Raw genomic sequence first — 19,881 nt, 5'->3', positions numbered from 1 at the left:
CACATTATTTGTATAAGAAAGACACTTAATGTATTTTTATGGAATAATTTAACCCCCCAGTGCTAATCTATATTATTGCTGTTGATCTAAAGAATAAGGTGTTATTTTGATGGTACCCTTTTCCTGTCAGTGGTACAGTAAATAAAAATCGGCCCTGGCAGGAAGGGATGTCTGGCTGGACAGTTAGAAAAATGTTGGACGGATGACAGAGGGAAGGGAGAATGAGCAGTTTGAAGCATGGATGAAACGATATATGGATGGATGGGGTGAAGTGATGTTGAGCAGCAATGCATGAATGGAGGAGGAGTGATAAACAAAATCTGAAGGTGAGGAGGCACAGATCAAGATTAGACCACATAAATGGGAAAAGAAGTTTGAAAAGTCAGAAGAGGAGAGGAAAGGAGAAATATATCCTGGTTCTTCTCAGATTCCTAAATACGATTGATGATTTCATTGTTTGAATGGTTTTCATTCATTCAATGTCAGTACCAATTAAAGTCAGTGTTATCCACCGAAACACATTGTTTGAATACTGTATGCTGGCAACATGTTTGATCGTATAAAGCCTTATGTCCATTAAAATTCTATTCACTTATCTTTTCCCACAAGTGTTTATGCAAAGTCGCTATTTTAACTCTCATAACAGGCCAATTATCTAGAGATTTAGTTTCTCTGTGCTATTTTTAGTGCTGTTTTGCACAAGAGGATGGACAGCCGTCAACCTTCAGTGTTGGTATGAATTATTAAATAGTGGGGAGGAGGAGAGAAAGCCATGAACAGAGAAAGTAACAATGGGAGATATTACCAACTGTGGTGGCGGTCAGTTTTTGTGAGCACATTTGGAAAGGATCTGGTTTTTTTGTTGGAGGGTTCTCCACAGATGTTCTGCAGGGTTAAAGTCTGGGCTTTGACTGGGGCATTCAAAGGCACACTCATAAATGCTGTCCTGAAGCCACTGTAGTGTTGTCTTGGCTTGGGAACACTCATAGTTTAGAAATGATTTCAAATCCTTGCCCTGATCTAAACTTACCAACAAATTTATCCTGTAGGTCTGCACAGATTTCTGTGGGCTTCATGGTTTGTGTTTTTCTTTTTTGGTATAGTGTGAATTGTGGGACCTTTATATAGATAAGTTTGTGCTTTTGTGAAATAATCAATTTCATTTCCAATTTTGTTCAAGGCACACCATAATTTGGAGTGTCACAGCAAGGGGTCAAGGTAATTGAGAGATTTCAGTTTTTGACTTTATTACATTTGTTTTATCCATTTATAATTCAATCTGAAACAGTGTATTTTGCAAAATGTAAAGGGTTCAGAATACTTGAATACTATGAAGCTACCGTAGAGGAAGTTAGTTAAATATACAGCATATCAGCATCACTGGGACCAAGGAAAATTGGATACACGGTTCTCTTTGCTTGTCATAATAAAGTATTTGCAGCATGACATTCAGTGCATGTGTATGCATGCACATGTGCGATAACAAGTAAAGGACATGCAGCCTGGAGCAATGAATTCCAATAACTTTGTACCCTAAGGATACACACCTGTAAAACCACACATTAATTCGGCCCGTCATACTTACACAGTTTGTCTACAGTTGAAAACTAAGCAATGTTTTATTCAGAACAATACAGGACCCTAAATAAAATGCTAATGAAGAACTTCAGGATTTTTCACCGCCTGAATACTCAGATGGATTGATTTTGTTATGTGATTATGTAAGTGAGTGTTTTTTGTGTGTCAGTATTTGCATTGCATTATTCAAAACTGCTGCAAACACACATAAAGCAAAATACCCAGTGGGGCTCTAGGACAAATATGAATCAATGACTTTGCTTCAAAAAGCTTTGGTGTTGTTGGGTTTGTAGAAGTAGTCATCGTGTGCAAAAAAAAAAAAAAAAGTGCATTTCTGAGGACTGTTTGTGGATATATTCATTTAACCTGTTTCAGTATGGGCTAAGATTACACTTGGACTGCTATTGGCCCTTTTAAGTGTAATAACCTATTTATTATGAATGGCTGCACTTATACAAACATGCAAAGTAAATGCAAATAATCATTGTGAACTCTATGAATCAACCAGTAAATGAAAACCTGTGAAACCTGAAAAACCAAGAATACAGTAAGAAACAATAAGAATCATAATCAGCAACAATAATCAATCATTGAAACTCATTTTTCCATTACACCTAATACAGCAGTCCTGCAAGAAATGCATCCTTCATAGAGGTGATCATTTTCAATTTCCTATGAACTGTTTTAGAGAGGTGTTGAGTCAACTTTATGGTTATTTTTAAAGATGGACTTTATGGTGTTGTTGAGTTCTACTGCAGTATAACGACAGGTATGTCTGTTATTTTTGTCAATGAGGCTAATGTTCTTACATCTTCATAGGGCTGGTTAAGGTTAGAGTTGGTTTCAGAATAAAGGTGAGAATCAAATTTCCTGATTTTAGGGCTAAAGTGAGCTATGTAGCTGTGGTCCCTAATGTGCTAGAGAATCTATTTTCTAATGCAATATTTAACCCTGTGCTTTCATTTTCTGACTTCTAAACATTTATTTATGAATCATTAATAGTCTAATTCAAAGTGTACAACCAGGGGAATAAGAAGTTAAGCACACACACTGTTAAATCCAAACAAAACTGACTTTGTTTCTCATTGTGAGGTTGTGATCTTAATGTTTTTATTCCAGTTTGCTTGGCCCACAAGCTTGCCTTTAGCAGTGCCTCCAGCTGTGTGCCTTTGATTTGAATGAGTTATGTTAATAATCACAGGAGGCCATTTCAGGCAAAGTGAAATGTAGATTTTTTTTCATGCCAGTGAATACATTCTTTTAATTCTTGCAAGCATATTGTGTGTGTCTAACTGCATCTTGAAATCTGCACATCTCTGCATGTGTGAGTTTCTATATTAGTGGCTTCAGAAATTACTCAGACCCCTTCAACGTTTAACACTTTATTGTGTCCTACGTTCAATTTGAAATGGAAAATTGGCATTTTGCTCATAAATCTACACACTTTAATTTATAACATCACAGTAAAAACATGTTTTAGAAATGATAACAAATTTAGAAATGTTTGCATGTAGAGAGGTGCTTCTTTTGTTATCCTAGCCTTATTGATAGAAATGGGGTAGACAAAATAATAGAAGCAACTCTTACGTATAACACGATTCAATTCAGCAGCACCCAACACTACTGTACATCTTTCACCAGCTCTCTAAAACAGTTTTTTGCAGAAATGTTAACATTATCACCATTTAACCTGCATGTTTTTAGACTGAGGGAGGAAGCCAAAGTACCAAGATGATCAATAGGAAATTGTGGCCAAAAATCCTCTAGTGCAGATCACTTGATCTCTTACAGGAGGCTTATGAAAGCTCTCTCCACTTCAACCATGCAGTACTCTCTCAGAAATGTCTGCCACTATTTCCACTAACATATTCAAGAGCCTTGAGGTTTCTGGTTTTGACCACTGCAGCACTGCACTCCTTCTCCCCTTAAGGGTTTGTCTCCACCAGATGTGAATCAGCCACATTTTTTAGTCATCTGTCTGTCTGAACAGAAACACTTTCATTTTAATGTTGCTGTCTGCACCAGCTCTGTGCAGGCTGGAGCTTTTATTCTTGAAATCAGGTTTTCCTTTTACTGGCACTCAAACACCAATGAGTATGCCCTTCATTTGCAGTAGCAATATTCTTATAATTTAATACGCCACAATAAAAGCATGCAGTAGGCCATGCAGAGAAAAAAATAAACAGAGAGAAAAATCAACAAAAATTCAGTTGAATGAATATTGGGTTGCTTCTAGACAGGCCATATTTTTATGTTGCATGTGGGTATTTTAAGTTGCCTGACATCATTTAGGAAAGACACCAGTGATTTGACTGGGAAGTGAACATTTGAGCTTGGATCCTTCTTAGCATGTAAAGGTTTCTTGTAATATAGTCTTGTTAATGATTTAGATTGTGACAGCCACTACCTGTTCATGTTTTAAGTATTACCACTAAATATATAAATATATATATATATATATATATATATATATATATATTTTAAAGGAATCTGTTACTCATATATTTCATTTGTTCTCCCTTACTCTTGTTGATGCTGCTGTAATGGGTTGCTGTGCATCCTAAATATTTAGTCTATGCACAGGCTCCTTGTTGCTGCTTTCCTTAGGTTGGGGTTACACACAGGGGAAGTTAATCTCCTGAAAATCCAGGAGATTTACTTTGTTGCTTGGGATTGCTTCTTGGAAAGTTTTTTGAAAGCGCCTGTTCCTTAATCCTTTAAAATGGCTTCTCTGCCAAAAGTACCTATTGGTTTCACACAATTAAGTGGCATAGTGTGGCCAGTACTGATAAGTAGATTAAATTGGTCTTAATTCACTGCTTTACCCAAAAATAGGTAGAATTAGTGAATTGTGAGCATATTTCTCCATCCAAGCTTTAGGTCGGCATCCGCCAGTAATATACAGTAGACACCAGCAGATGTCAGGCCCTAGGTGGGACTCTTGTCATGTTTTACCTTGTGCAGTTACATCCAAACCTGCTGGCAGTCGAGCTGTAAACCATCAGTCCCTCTCAGCAGGACTCAAGCATGTTCTGCCAAGTCAATGTCTGAGCAGTAGAGCTGCCTGGAGTATTAAAGTCAGTGTCTCAGGTGCACCAACCTCTGCCCTTGCTCAAGTACTGGCAGGTGTGAGACTGCTTTGTTAAGTCAGCTGTGCCTGTTTCAGAGGTTTTCTTTTAAGGCTTAGCAAGAGGGTACTAGTTTAAAACAGCCATCCACTGCCAGAGCCATGATTATTAATAATCTGCACCCATCCTCTCTGACCTCTTGAAAGGAGTCACATTCATTTAATCAGCTTGTACCAAGTGGTAGTGAGAATCCTAGTTCTTTTCTCTAAACATTGGTGTACCCGAAGACCCTTATCTCCACTTTATTCAGCTGCAGTTGCTCTGGTCCTCTACTTTTTTGTACTCTAGAGCTGCTCTTAAAGAGGACATCCCTCCTGGATGCTTTACCCCACCTGAACAGGCCTATGTAGGTTCCCACTCTCCATAAATAAACATGAGTCTCCAGCATTCAATTTCATTCCAGCAACATTTTTGACTCCAAACCCCAAAAATACTCAAAATGCGGTGGTTATGGTGTCCTCTTTTATATCTTGACTGGAATTACCAAAAATCACGGCTACATTTATCTTACAGTTACAGTTTTTACTTTTAATTTGGATCTTGAGAATGACCCTCTGTTCTTTATCAGTTTTCTTAGTGGCTTCCTAAACAAGTTAGTGTATTTTATCTGAATATTTTCTCTGCAACTATAAGTGACTTTTTCACTTCGTGTCAACAACAACAACGAGGTGACAACAGCTTCACAAAGTTGTCACTAGATGTTACATTTTCCACGCTCTGTTGAACACGCAGTAAGCTTTAGATTTCAGGCTTAGGTCTGGGATCTCACACTTGCGGAAGGTCAGCTGGAAACTGCTTCCTAACTGACAGAAATATGAAAGCTCTATAGCCAAACATTTGTCTTTAGCCTGTTAGCTATCACCTCTTTTTTGTGCACGAGCCTGAAAAATGCATAACCAAATTAAACTAGTAGTCGTAGTTACATTTTATATTGATTATACTGACTTACATTGGGTTATATTGATGACCTTGCTAGTTTTTAGTTTATTTTAGAAGGAATCTGGCTAAGTCATACTAAGCTAAACTTAAGCATTGGTTTATACCATTTGAATCAGAAGGTTTTCTGCTTTCAATAGTTCATTGGACTTTCTTCAAATTAGGCCTTTTATGGAGAATCTGTAGTATAAACCCCTACAGTTTGTACATGTTCAGCAAGCAGCTCAGCAGAAGACAGAGGGAGTACTTTTTTTTTTCATGTTTTTATTTTATTCATTTATTTATTTATTTATTTATTTATTTGTTCCAGCATTGTTAGGGACAAATTGACATTATCCAGCACAGATGTCTCCCCACCTTAATACAAGTGGTTTTATTGAATGATAAATGCATATCTGTCATCAACTTGCTCTGTCTCAGAAGATAAAAGATAAAACATTAACTGCAGCACGAACACCTGACCTTTTCAACAGGATCTTCCCCCGTCTTTCTCTTCAATCTTCTGCTCTGTCCTCACTCACTCACTCACTCACTCACTCATCTCTCTCATACATTTTCTTTCCTTAATACCCTTCCTTCCAAACCTGCAGCCACTCATGCATCCGCATACTTCCTCTTTACTATGTTCCTTTGGCAGATTGTGACAGAAATAAATACAAAAACTATTTATTCTGGTGGATCTGTGGATATATGAATAAAAGAATATTCCTCAAACCCAGATTATCTGCCCTGTATTTTGCATTTTTAGAGGTCCGATGGGATTGCAGGATTTGTACTACATTGTGGCACGAAAGCTGTCAGTTTCTAAAAGATGCTGATCATAATTTAATTAATTTATTTTAAATACTGCTTTTACATACTCTACTTCATCATGCAAGCAAATTTCAGTTAGTGAAAGGAAAAAGACTTATTTTCTATCAAAGATGACTCTTTTACAGGGTGTACTATTTTTTGCTATTCATGTATTTGAACTGAGTGAGCAGGCAGGCATTCATGATGTATCTCAGGGATGATCTAGGATCATATGTGCTTGTTGATAGCCACTCAAAGGCTTTTTCTGTGATCAAACCTATAGCCTTTTAGTAATAGGGTCTGCTGTGAAACCACAAGGTCAGACTGCCCATGCTCATAATACTGCATTAGACCTCCATTCTTCCCACTGATATCTCCTTTGCACAATACACTGACTTGAAGTAAGGGATAAAACAGCTACAGCAGTTTTTATGCCGCCTCTTTCCTTTCTCATCCTGTTTATTACACTCTTCATTTTAAACTTCACTTTTCCACTTTTAAACCCAGAACTGATGATGTTTGTGTTGTGTTTGGAAAGGTGCTTTGAGTGGCAGCTTGCATAACAATATACAGAACTTTGTCTTTGAGAATATTTCAGGTATCTGAAAAAATTCTATCATGATGCCTTAAGGCTTCTCAACCTTGTTCCCAAGAGTGTCTTCAGGAAACGCTTTAAGTTTCTTGTCTTTGCAAAGTTCTAAAGTGCACAAGTCTAAAATATGGTATTTGGATGGTTGCACCCACACTTACTGGGGTCTGTCTGTCTCTTTCATGACAGCATATACATATAGCACCTATTCTTAAACACCACATTCATTTACAAATGAACAGAAAGGCATCAGCCACTTGATTGTGACTTTTGTTCTGGTAGATTCCTGATAGGTCTTATTGGAGAAGAGTTCAGTTGACAGGCATCAAATCAATTCTCTGCTACACTGGAAATCTTTTGTCTAAGATTTTTAGGGGAACTGGATCTGTACAGCAACGTATCTTTTTCAGCTTCTGGTTTCTGACTAGAAGGCACTTTATAGTATGAAGAAAGCAAGATATTTCAAATAGCCAATGCAGATCTGAGGAGAAAATGTTTAGAGAATTACAGAAACAGTAAGAAAAAATATTGTAATGGTTCCACTCCAAGGAATAAGAATATAAATCACTGTGCTACGTGTTGCGTTATGAGTTTGCTGTAGATTTTGTGAAAGAAATGGGTTACTGGAAAGATTGTTTTTGATCCTTTGGGTGCCAATGAGGATGTGGTGTTTTTATCATTGATAATCACCTATAGAAAATGCCAATGTGCCTCTCTACATGTATTTATGATATAGTTGTATTTTTGAAGTCAGCAGGCATTTTTCCAGACTCAGAACTGTATTAGGAACATTCTGCAGGAAACTACCAAACAATCTACTCTATATACAAAAAAGGATCATTTCTGAGAAATGCAGCTTTTGAACAGGGACTAAACTACCAGTCAAATCTTCTATATACAAGTTAAACGAGTGGTGATACAATACTATTCCATTACTGACATAAAAAGAGCCTAGCCTTAAGTCTGCAGGTAGTCTCGTAAATATTAATGATTGGGATTTGGACCTTTAGGTCACCTCAGGTTGTGCTTGGTTGTTCTGCTAGTAAAGATAGTGCTAAGGCCAGGGATTATAAGCATAAATCTGTAATGTGCACAAGCAGTGTCTGTCATGAGGAGGAGTTGTTTTTGGCATCTCAGAGTGGTTAGAAGAACAAGAAGCACAATGTTGAAACCATACTCACTAAGCAACATATGTGGCACACCGCTTTATTTATCCTTTCACTGCTGAGGAGTTTTTAATATATGTAAAACTGCTACAATCAGTGTTTTACATTCACAATAGCTCAGATACACTGCTTGCATGTGAGAGTTGTTCATAAGAACAAATCATTGAACTCATTGAACTCCCTGCAGCTCTGTGTTTCTACATCATTCAGATCATTGGTTTGACCTTAGACCTGTTTGGTTCACTCTCATCACTCACCAGTGTTATTTTAAGCTGCAGCAGTTCAGTGAAAAAGCTCAGATAAAACCCGCTGTAGTCTACTTGCCCAGTGTCAAGAGACAGACAAAGTTAGTGACTATCAGGTGACTATAGTGGCGCATTACGCAGCTGAAGAGTCAAATAGTTACATCAAATTTGGAAGAGACCAGAAACAGAACTGAAATGAACGTTAATATTGGAATTACAGTAACATAACTTGGCCATAACAACAAGTTTATCATATCAATTTCCTATTTTTATGAATTACCCACAAGTGTCCTAAAAGAAATCGGTAAGTTAAATGCAGGTTTGGTTTTTAAACGCTCAACATATATTTTCTAAATGCTATTGATAAACTCTTAGACAAGAAACAGACTAATTTATTTTGAACATAACAGAACTACAACCACAGCTTCCTGGTCATAATGTACAGGAATGCTTTTACTCCTCTCTTTCTTTCTGCCTGGATGTTTTTCTAAGTATGACCTCATTGTACGCTTTGTTAAACTGGAAGGCATATATTTGACCTGTTCATCCCAAACACACATACCAACACCTAGTCAACATGCGCACACAACTGCTGCTTATTTATGTGGTGTGACTAGTGACAACTTCTCGGTTGCTGCTGGATTTGCAGCCCAAAATCACCCTGCCTCTGTGTGTGTGTGTGTGTGTGTGTGTGTGTGTGTGTGTGTGTGTGTGTGTGTGTGTGTGTGTGTGTGTGTGTGTGAGTGATTGAGGATGTGCTTGTGTCCTGCTCTGATAGCAGAGAGGAAAGAGGAGGTGAAAAGAGGGAATGAGATGTAGATAAAATACCGTTTTAGAAGATTCCTGCTTTCCTGCGGAGGATGTGTGAAGCTGGAAAAAAAATGTCAGGGAGAGAGAGAGAGGGAGAGAGAGAGAAATGAGAGAAAATGGAAGAGAGAGGCAGAAATACAATGACTGGGAGAGAGCATCAGAGCAAGTTGTAAAATACTTAGATTCAGTCCATCTCTCTCAAAATGGTTGCACACCACAGTCCATCACCGCTTTATTGGAGATTGCACACAAGACGCCTGTGACCACACACTTGCATACATTTACACACACACAAATGGTGCAATGAAGTGCAGTAGATTGCATCCAAATCACCACTATCTAAAAAAAAGTCAGGGTTGATGGCTGGGTGCCATGTCTGCTTCATCCTTTAAAAACAAGATGCCCACTTTGATGTGCAAAAACACCACAAGTACTGCTTTACTGTTGTTTCGCATTTGATAAAAGTGTATGCAGCAAGAGACAACTGCACTCAATTTGTGCTTAATTTCTGAAAGATTTCTTCATACACTGTTCTTCCATCACAACTGGGAGTTCTGACAATGGTGCAATCCCTAAAGTCAACTTTTCAGGAATTAGGAAAAATGAAATTATTTTTGCATTTATGTTGCAGTCATGGGACTGACTTAGCGCATAAAGTACTACAGGAGTGTTTAACCCAACATGAACACAATATACAAAATGCCGTTAGCATGTCAGAGAGACCTTCTATCATCAGTGGCTAAAGGTTGCACATACTGGGTTTCTGCAGGACACTGACAGTAATGCCATTCCTCTCCCCTTGTTACTCAGATGGCATTTGTATCGCCCTCACAGTAACCATTTGATGTTGTCTGCCATGTGTGAAACTAATCAGAGCCAAAACCTGGTGTGTATGTGTGTGTGTTTGTGGGTGTGTGTGTATGTGTATGTGTGTTGAGGGTGTGTCCACTTGTAATAGCCACTGGCATCTTGTCATAAAGTCAATGATGCTGCCGCTCATTGTATGATGCCTCCCTTTCACAGAGACAGACACACACATACACACACTCATGCAATAATTCTCTCTCCATCCGCAACCCACAAGCAACATTGCTTGTACAGAGGCAGCTGGTGATGAACAAATATTCTCTCTGTTGTACAGTCTGTGGGCATAAATGGCTGTTTGTATGTGTGTGTTTGCAAAAATGGAATCACTCGATTGTGTCGACAGCAAACGCCTTCTCCCCCTCCGGCACTGTGGTTCCTGATTGGATATCTCATTAGTCAATTACCAAATTAATGGATGTGCCGTCATGGGACTATGCTCCACTGACAAAAAACAAATAAATCTGTCCTTTTATTTTCACTTGGATGCTGTTTTTCACAAGAATTCTTTCAAAAATGGAATTCCTATGTTCAACGGTTACCGTTAAGCCACTGTTACTCTGGACAATATCATTTTAGCATTCAGCAGTAGATGTAATTTGTTTACTGGGTTACCTTCAAATGAGGCCAGATTTGATGTTGTCAGATAATGTCATACTTTTGTATATTTACGTAATTTAATACACAGCATACTGGAAGGCTAAATCCAGTAGTTTAATTGCAAATGATTAATTAGTGGATCATAACTATAGAATCAAACTGAAAAGTATTATTTATAAGAAAGCACATCTGATGGTATCTAGTAATAGTGCTAAAATAGCCCTTAAATAGTTCATGATGCCAATGCCTGTTAGCTTTTTTTCAAAAACAGTTTAATTTGTCCAAGCAAAGCAGAAATTGTCATTGTATTTAAACAGAAGGAGACCGCTGCTTTTTCTCGTAGGTTACTAATGAAAACCGTTTGTGCTGTGTGGAGAATTCAGAGACATGACAAACACAATACAAAACATAATCAGTGTAAGAGGGTCGTTAAAAGATTTGGCGTGTTCTGGTGTGTTGTCCACAATTACAACAAAAAAGATCATATATAGAAAAGAAATTGCAGATTGATTTAAGTGCTTGTCATCTGTGGCTCCAAGATCCAAAGAGACGGTGTGTCATCTCAAATAATCAAAAGCAAAGTGATTGCTGGGATCTGAACAATTGTATAGTAATGGATACAAATAAATGGATTTTTTGGAATATAACGATCATATATGTATCTCATTTGCTGTACGGAAAGCGGGATAAATAAGGACAAGGTGGCAGGTTTGGTTCTGTCAACATTACTGTGAACAAGACACTGATGCCACTATCTTTTTAAAATATATAAACTGCTCTGGAAAATGCTTATTATACAACAGAATAAGTAAAGTATGTAAAAGATCCTTTGGTTCCTGGCTTTCTAGGACATGCTGGAATATATAACATCTACCTGTTCAGTTTGTCTTTGTTTTGGGGTGACTGCATGTCATTGGTTAAGGTTGATTACTCAAGCAATTTTGCCCACCTAAATGTCTCTCTCACATACAGGTACTTTTCCATGTTCATTTTTAGGCTCAGACTCTCCTCCCATCCCCCTCCCCGGTCTTCCTCCCTTCCCTTTCTTTCTTATCTACATTTCTCTAACCTGACTGTTTTACATCTTGTACCTCCTATTTTTCTCTTCACCCTCTATTTTCTGTCTCCTCTCTATGTTTTACCATCTCTTTTCTCCTATGGTTTCTCTCCTCTCCACATCTGCTTCCCTTTCTCTCTTTCCCTTCCTTACCCTCCCTCTTTGTGCTTCTCGTCTCTTCTTGCTTTCTTGATCTTCTTTGCATCCTTCATTTCTTTCTCAGATCACTTTGCTTTTCTTATCCCTGATTTTTCTCTCCTGCTTTTCTCCTATTTGCACCCTTGTGTTTTTCCTGTCTCTCTCCTCTCCCTCTAGCCTGTCGTCTGGAGTTCCCACTTGTCCCTACGATTTGCACTCATGTTCTTTCCCTTCCCGTCACTCTCAGGGCAGGAACATCACATATGGCTTATTGATTTCTGAAAGCAACATTCAGATGTCCATAAAATATGCACACACAGAGGATTTGATACACACTTGCAGTTAGGTACATACATATAACCAGTATGTACAGTATGGGTGCACAGCAGTCATGCAGTGAATATTTAAGTGATGCCAAAATGATTAACAATGGGTTTGTGATGGAGATCAAAAGAGAGGAGGAGGGAGAGAGAATGTGCCTGTAGATGGCAGAAGAGTGCTTTAAGGGAACGTGTGGGAGCAGATTTCACACACACACACATTCAGGCGTGCAAACACACTCAGCCACACATAGTGTCATTAAACCACACACACACACGCATTTATATATACGTAGCAAAACCTATGTGGATATTCCTTTGCCTTACAGAATTTGCCTAAACTGATTTCAGACAAACATCCAAGTACAGCCCCATGACCCATAAACACACAAAAATGCTGCGGATCACTTTGAAGCTGGAGTCACAATGAATGGTCAGGAAATCTGAGGCACTGTTGTTAATGTAATACTTTTAATCTGATATGGGAATGAAACTGACCAGTAACATCACTGGCTTCCCAAATGGGATTTTGAATTTTTCCTTTTGTGCTGATTTGTGTTGATACCTATTATAAAACCCTGCTGACATTTAACTTTATTCATATTTCATCAATATTGAATATTGTGGTCTTTCCCTTTTTCAAAGCCAAAGGTGTTTTAATATTTATCAGGCACAGCATATTGGTTTTTGTGGTGATGGTAGATAGTTGTTTTTTTTAATTATTTAAATATTGGTTAATGAATTTATTAATTTGTGCAGTTGGTTGGTTGGTTATGTGCATGTCTTGGTTTGGAATTAACTTTATTAGCTCTAACAACATTTGATTATCAGATAAACACCATTAAGATAGAAAAACAAAAGATAAGGAATACATTAAAAGATGACTTTTTTTTTTTTACATACAGTGGGTACGGAAAGTATTCAGACCCCTTTAAATTTTTCACTCTTTGTGTCATTGCTGCCATTTGCCAAAATCAAAAAAGTTCATTTTATTTCTGATTAATGTACACTCAGCAACCCAACTTGACAGAAAAAACCAGAAATGTAGAAATTTTTGCAAATTTATTAAAAAAGAAAAACTGAAATATCACATGGTCATAAGTATTCAGACCCTGTGCTCCGTATTGAGTAGAAGCACCCTTTTGAGCTAGTACAGCCATGAGTCTTCTTGGGAATGATGCAATACGTTTTTCACACCTGGATTTGGGGATCCTCTGCCATTCTTCCTCGCAGATCCTCTCCTGTTCTGTCAGGTTGGATGGTGAACATTGGTGGACAGCCATTTTCAGGTCTCTCCAGAGATGCTCAATTGGCTTTAGGTCAGGGCTCTGGCTGGGCCAGTCAAGAACCGTCACAGAGTTGTTCCGAAGCCACTCCTTTGTTATTTTAGCTGTGTGCTTAGGGTCATTGTCCTGTTGAAAGGTGAACCTTCGGCCCAGTCTGAGGTCCTGAGCACTCGAAGAGGTTTTCTTCCAGGATATCTCTGTACTTGGCAGCATTCATCTTTCCTTCAGTTGCAACCAGTCGTCCTGTCCCTGCAGCTGAAAAACGCCCCCACAACATGATGCTCCCACCACCATGTTTCACTGTAGGGATTGTATTGGGCAGGTGATGAGCAGTGCCTTGTTTTTCTCCACACATACCGCTTAGAATTAACGCCAAAAAGTTCAATCTTGATCTCATCAGACCAAAGAATCTTATTTCTCATAGTCTGGGAGTCCTTCATGTGTTTTTTGGCAAACTCTATGCAGGCTTTCATGTGTCTTGCACTGAGGAGAGGCTTCCGTCGGGCCACTCTGCCATAAGGCCCCGACTGGTGGAGGGCTGCAGTGATAGTTGACTTTGTGGAACTTTCTCCCATCTCCCTACAGCATCTCTGGAGGTCAGCCACAGTGATCTTTGGGTTCTTCTTTACCTCTCTCACCAAGGCTCTTCTCCCACGACTGCTCAGTTTGGCTAGACAGCCAGGTCTAGGAAGAGTTCTGGTCGTCCCAAACTTTTTCCATTTGAGAATTATGGAGGCCACTGTGCTCTTAGGAACCTTGAGTGCTGCAGAAATTCTTTTGTAACCTTAGTCAGATCTGTGCCTTGCCATAATTCTGTCTCTGTGCTCCTTGGGCAGTTCCTTCGACCTCATGATTCTCATTTGCTCTGACATGCACTGTGAGCTGTAAGGTCTTATATAGACAGGTGTGTGCCTTTCCTAATCAAGTCCAATCAGTTTAATTAAACACAGCTGGACTCCAATGAAGGAGCAGAACCATCTCAAGGAGGATCAGAAGAAATGGACAGCATGTGAGTTAAATATGAGTGTGAGTGTGAGTGTCACTGCAAAGGGTCTGAATACTTATGACCATGTGATATTTCAGTTTTTCTTTTTTAATAAATTTACAAAAATTTCTACATTTCTGTTTTTTTCTGTCAAGGTGGGGTGCTGAGTGTACATTAATGAGAAATAAAATTAACTTTTTTGATTTTGGCAAATGGCAGCAATGACACAAAGAGTGAAAAATTTAAAGGGGTCTGAATACTTTCCGTACCCACTGTATATGCAAAACAGTCTCATCTGGAATTCAGGTTGGGTCTAACACTTTTTTGAAGCTCATCTTCAGCAATTTGCTGTGGTTATCAGTAATGCATTACCCTAATATGATCTTATTCTCTTAAGACCAGTGTAAATAAATTTCATTTCATTATCAGTGATAGCATTGCAGTTATCAGTCAAGAGTAATTTAGACTGTTTCTACAAACAGCAAGCTGCCTCAGCTCCCAGATCCCTTAACTCAAATGGCCTCGAGATCAAGGACTCATCATCTTCAGTCTGTACACAACCCATGCACATTCTTAGAGGAAAACCACATGCCAGCCAGCAAGAAACAGATGGTCTGAGATGGTTTTTGATGTGATGGGATGAATAAAAAAAATGTATATATGTGAAACACGAATATCTGGTGAGTTCATTCAGTAGTCAAAATCTTTTTAGCATCTCAGATATAAACCCGCAGCTCACATTCCACCAATTACCGTGCAAAGACATCGACATTCTCATTTTCTGTCCCTCCTTATTGAAGCTGTTACAGGTTTGGCGATAACGTAACAATAAATACTACTTAATTCCTGTTTTGAGAAAACAATTGGCAAGTATTAAACTCCACTCACCTTAAACAATGAAAACGTCAGCAGCCAGACTCTAGCTAATGAAACGCTCTTGAGAGTTATAATATGAGCATTTTGGAGGCTGTTGGGGGAGTCTGTTCAGAATACTTGGACAGCAGCAGTCTGGCTTTTTAATGGTATTGACTCTTTCTTTTAAAGTGAAAATCTATACGCAATCCTATTCTTTGCCTCAGTATTTTTGAAAAGATTAAATAAGTGATAGCGATGAAGCAAAGGAAATGAGATTAGCAAATTTTAACAGTGAAACTGAAATTTATCAGATTATTTTGAGTTGGAAAGTTGACTTTGCTGGTTTCTTTCCCCTTAAAGGTGCAACTCAGTGCAGACCGTATTGCTTCTTGCACCTGTTCCATGACATATTATTACAGATACAGCTATAAAAAAATGATGCAATCCAAGAAATTTCTAGGATAACCAAGATGCCAGATGTGACATTTAAGGGCCAACCACCTTATACGGCAGGATCTGTTTTAGCAAGTAGTCCTATGTAGGCTATACCATAATTTCTTCTAAATATTCTTTAGAATTGCATTTAAATAAATAAATTAAATTAAATAAAGATCAATTACGTTTGTTTTCTCTGAGACCATGTGACATAACACCATACAGTTGAATTGTATTGCTACTAAACATACACATGTATTGACTAAAATAGTCCATTACATGCCGTCAAGTGCTCATCAGTGGCGCTTCATTAATAGATATGCTAAGTTATCCGTGTCTGTCATTCGTCACCAAACTCTTCCTTGTATTGATTTCATTTCCGGGCTAATGACCATCGACTGGCACGCCTTTCTTGGTTGGTCCATGTGACTAATCATTAGACATGGCTCACCGCATCATGTTCCACTGTTCCTTTTCGTTTGAAGTTGCTTTCCAATTACACATCTTGGGTTAGATTTAGTTACGTCTTCCTTTGTTGGACTTCCTTTAGTAAAGTTTAGGCAAGTGCCCATTCTTCTATGCCAGCTGGTGTTTTGTGTGTGTGTGCGTGTGTGCGTGTGTGTCCTTTTCATACAACTACAACAACAAGAAGTACACGGAGTACTCCCAGCTTAGACCGATATTAAAAATAAACCATCATCGACTCCAATCAACAACCCGGTTTCATGGGAGTCCATTTTAGGCTCCTATTTCCGATCAGAAGCACGTGAATGGAAACAGGCGCTTACGAGGAGCACTTGAAGGTAGCATCTCTGTACCGGCGGGGAGAAGCAAGAGACGCACCAGCCGCTACACCGGGAGAAGAGACCTGAGCATGATGCACGTCTCCTCAGCTTTCTGACCACAAGAGGGATTTTCGTATTGCCTGTTTGTCGGCGCACTTCTAGAGACAACTACAGGAGGACTGTCTCAACACAACGGAGCGCGCTCCGGTTTGGCTTCTTTGGTAAGGAAATGAAAAGGAAGAATGAGGCGTATGTAAAAAAAAAAAAAAAAAAAAAAAAGAAAAGAAAAAAAGAAGTGAAATGAATGAGAGAATCATGAGTGAATGATCAATTTCTCTTCTTTCAGGAGTGAAGATGCTGCGTTTTGCTTGCTGCTGTTTGTGAGAGCAGGAAAGGAGGAGAAGAGCAGGGAAAGAAGGTTTGACAGACGCACGAGTCCAGAGACGGAGGAGAGAAGGGTTATCAGGAAAGAAATACAGAACAGATATCCTGGTTCATTTTTTTTCCCACAGTGGGGACAGCAGAGGAGTTTTTTTTAATGGGACACGTACAGTGGAGACACGTACAGTACGAAACGGCACAGGAAGGAGAGGCATATAAGGAGGGGAAAAGCCAGAGAGCCTGAATAGAAAAGAGGATATATCCGAATGAAGAGGGGATGCAGCCCGGAGGAAGTGTGGATGCGAAGCTCTCCCCCCTTCTCTATCACTCTTTTGCAAGGGAACGGGACGGAATAGAGAAATATTGACGACAAGCATCGATAAAAAATCCAGCGGAGAGTGGATTTAAAGACAGAGCGACAACCTGTGTCCCCCCATCTCTCTCCCTCCCTCTCTCTCTCTCTCTCTGCTTCTCTGCTTTTTTTTCCTCTGTGGATGTTGACTGAATTTATTTTTCGGATATGAAGGACTTGAGTAGTCTATGTTAGAAGCAGGAGGAAGGAAAAAAAAAAACACGCACACGTCTCCCCTATTTCTCTCTCTCACTCTCTCTCTCTTTCTTTACCTCTCTCACTCTGTCTCTCTATCTCTCTCTCTCTACCTCTCTCTCTCTCTCCCTCCGTTTTCTGGATGTGAAGCAGCATGCGGCCCGGTGAGAGCGTAGAGGGCTCGCGCTCGGCTCGCGGAAGATGTATTGACGCTAATAATTTTACTAATAGCGGCACGGAACGGTGTCTCGCGCACCCGTTTTCGGCAAAGAGGAGGATGAAGAGGGGGACGACGAAGAGGAGGATGAGAGGGATGAACGAGAGGATGACGGACGGAGGAATGACGGTGATGCGCTTTTTTCTCTGGAGTCTCCTTCTCTGCTTGTTCTCCTCGCGCGCACAAGGTAAGGGGGGTAAGGGGGTTGCGACACGTATACTCACTCACACACACACATGTGCGCGCGCTTGCACTGGCACTGACAGGCGCACGCACACGCGGTGACATAAACTCACTCACGCGCTCACAATTAGGGCTTGGGTGTGAAACTGGGTGCTGAGTATTTTTTTTTTCTACTGCAGTCATAAGAAAGATGCCGCTTCTTATCGCGCCTGTGTGTGTCTGTGTGTGTGTGTGTGTGTGTGTGTGTGTCTGCGTGCGCGTGAAGATGTCTGTGAGGTATGGGTTGATAGAAATTTGTTTACCGGGAAGATGAAGGGAAACAGGAAGGTGGAGAGAGGGGTAGTACCGGCAAAAGGCTCTTTCCTCATATTCTGCTACCTTCAGTTTCTCTCTCTCTCTTTCTCTCTCTCTCTCTCTCTCTCTCTCTCTAACCTCCTCCTTCGTCCCCCCATCCTTCCCTTCAATACAGCCATTGAGCTGGTAGCCAATAAATATTCTTGCGGTAGCTCTTGGGCTGTGGCAGCGAACGTGAGCTGCTTATACCAAAGTGTGTTCGGGCGTGTGTGTGTATGTGTGTGTGTGTGTGTGTGTGTGTGTGTGTGTGTAAACGTGAGTTGTTTGATAGTGATGAGGCCCAAGCCTTACACAGCATTTTATTTCTGAATTTTCCACTCTCTTAACCATTAATACATTCTCTACTGTATTTCAGTCAAAATGTGTTATATAAGGGCTGCCCCCCCCACCGCCCCCTTTGTCTCTCTATCTCTCTCTCTCTCTCTCACACACACACACTTTATGTCCTTGCCCCACCACCTTTTATCTTTCTTTCTTGAGTGAAATGTTAAAATATTCACAGTATAGCACACTCTCACTCGCTTTCTTTCTCTGCCTGAATCTTTCCATATTTAGTTTCTCTGATCCTGTTCAGAAATGCTGTGTGACCACATACATTATAAAGTGAGCAGACATCCACAGCTATCCCCACTAATACACACACACACACCCACTGCTGCGTCAGGTGTGGAAACTGAGTATCCATCACCATATAGCGAGAAGAGGATGGAGTTGAGGAGGGTGGAGATGGATAGGCACTGGAGAGTGGAGAGGGTAGAGGCTCAGAGGGGAAAATGGACTTATGAGGAGACAAGGCAGGAGGAAAGGAATGGAGGGGATGAGCAAAGGAGGGAGAGAGCTGAGTGACAGAGGGAGAGAGAAGCATCACGATAGAAAGAGACAGCAAGTTTAGAGACACATAGAGGTTTTAACTGAAGGGGGGTTATGGGGCTGAGATTGAATATTGTACCAGAAAGCAAAGGAAATCTCAAAAATTCAGCCAGCGTGGAAGCTATCGAGAACCATTTGTCATTGTGGTTGTAAAGTCTGCATGATCCTCCAGTGTAGGGATATCATGTGTAGGCTGACTGAACGGAAATACTATGGATTTCTACAGTGATTAAACACATCAACACCAGGAACGTCTAGACACTTGGCTTTGCACCATCACAGGCTGCAGGATCATAGTTTCACTTTGAAGACATACAGGAATCTCCAGCCTTTTTCTGGTCTATTTCAGGTTTACTTTGATGGACAGATGACAGATTTTGATTTGTAGGGTGTCGACCAAAGCAGACAAGAAAGGTGGGATTTCCTCAGGCAGAAAAGATCTAATTTGAAATCCTTCGGGGCACAGATCCTGGCACTGATCTCCTTCTGGCTGTCCAACCTGTGAGAGACCTCATGTATCAGATATTTTTCTAATCTCCTCATCGTAGAAATGTGCTTTTTTGTTCTTTAGTTTGTTTTTCTAAGCTGGCTGAGGAATAGGTTTAGCTAAATGTGAATTCCTGTTAAGATTAATAAAATGGCAAAAGTAGATATGGAAGTTGGCAAAGCAAGCAAGTAAACAAAACCATTTTAAAAGTGTAAAAGAAGACAAAGTTAAATAGAAAGGTAATTAGAGATATCCTTGATCCATGTAGACATT

At 39.7% G+C, this 19,881-nt stretch overlaps 1 protein-coding gene across 1 annotated transcript in view; it reads left to right on the top strand.

The window, feature by feature from the left end:
- The first annotated feature begins 17,651 nt into the window (after positions 1 to 17,651).
- LOC113126194 (CUB and sushi domain-containing protein 3-like) overlaps positions 17,652 to 19,881 on the top strand; it is a 274,111-nt gene continuing 271,881 nt past the window's right edge. Inside the window, exon 1 of the mRNA XM_026300093.1 lies at positions 17,652 to 17,901. Coding sequence (XP_026155878.1) covers positions 17,652 to 17,901 — 250 coding nt within the window. The remainder of the gene's footprint in view (positions 17,902 to 19,881) is intronic.

The sequence above is a fragment of the Mastacembelus armatus genome, chromosome 11 (assembly GCF_900324485.2).
Source record: "Mastacembelus armatus chromosome 11, fMasArm1.2, whole genome shotgun sequence".
NCBI lineage: Eukaryota > Metazoa > Chordata > Actinopteri > Synbranchiformes > Mastacembelidae > Mastacembelus > Mastacembelus armatus.
Note: the sequence above shows the minus strand (reverse complement) of the source record. Positions and strands in the feature narration are given on the sequence as shown.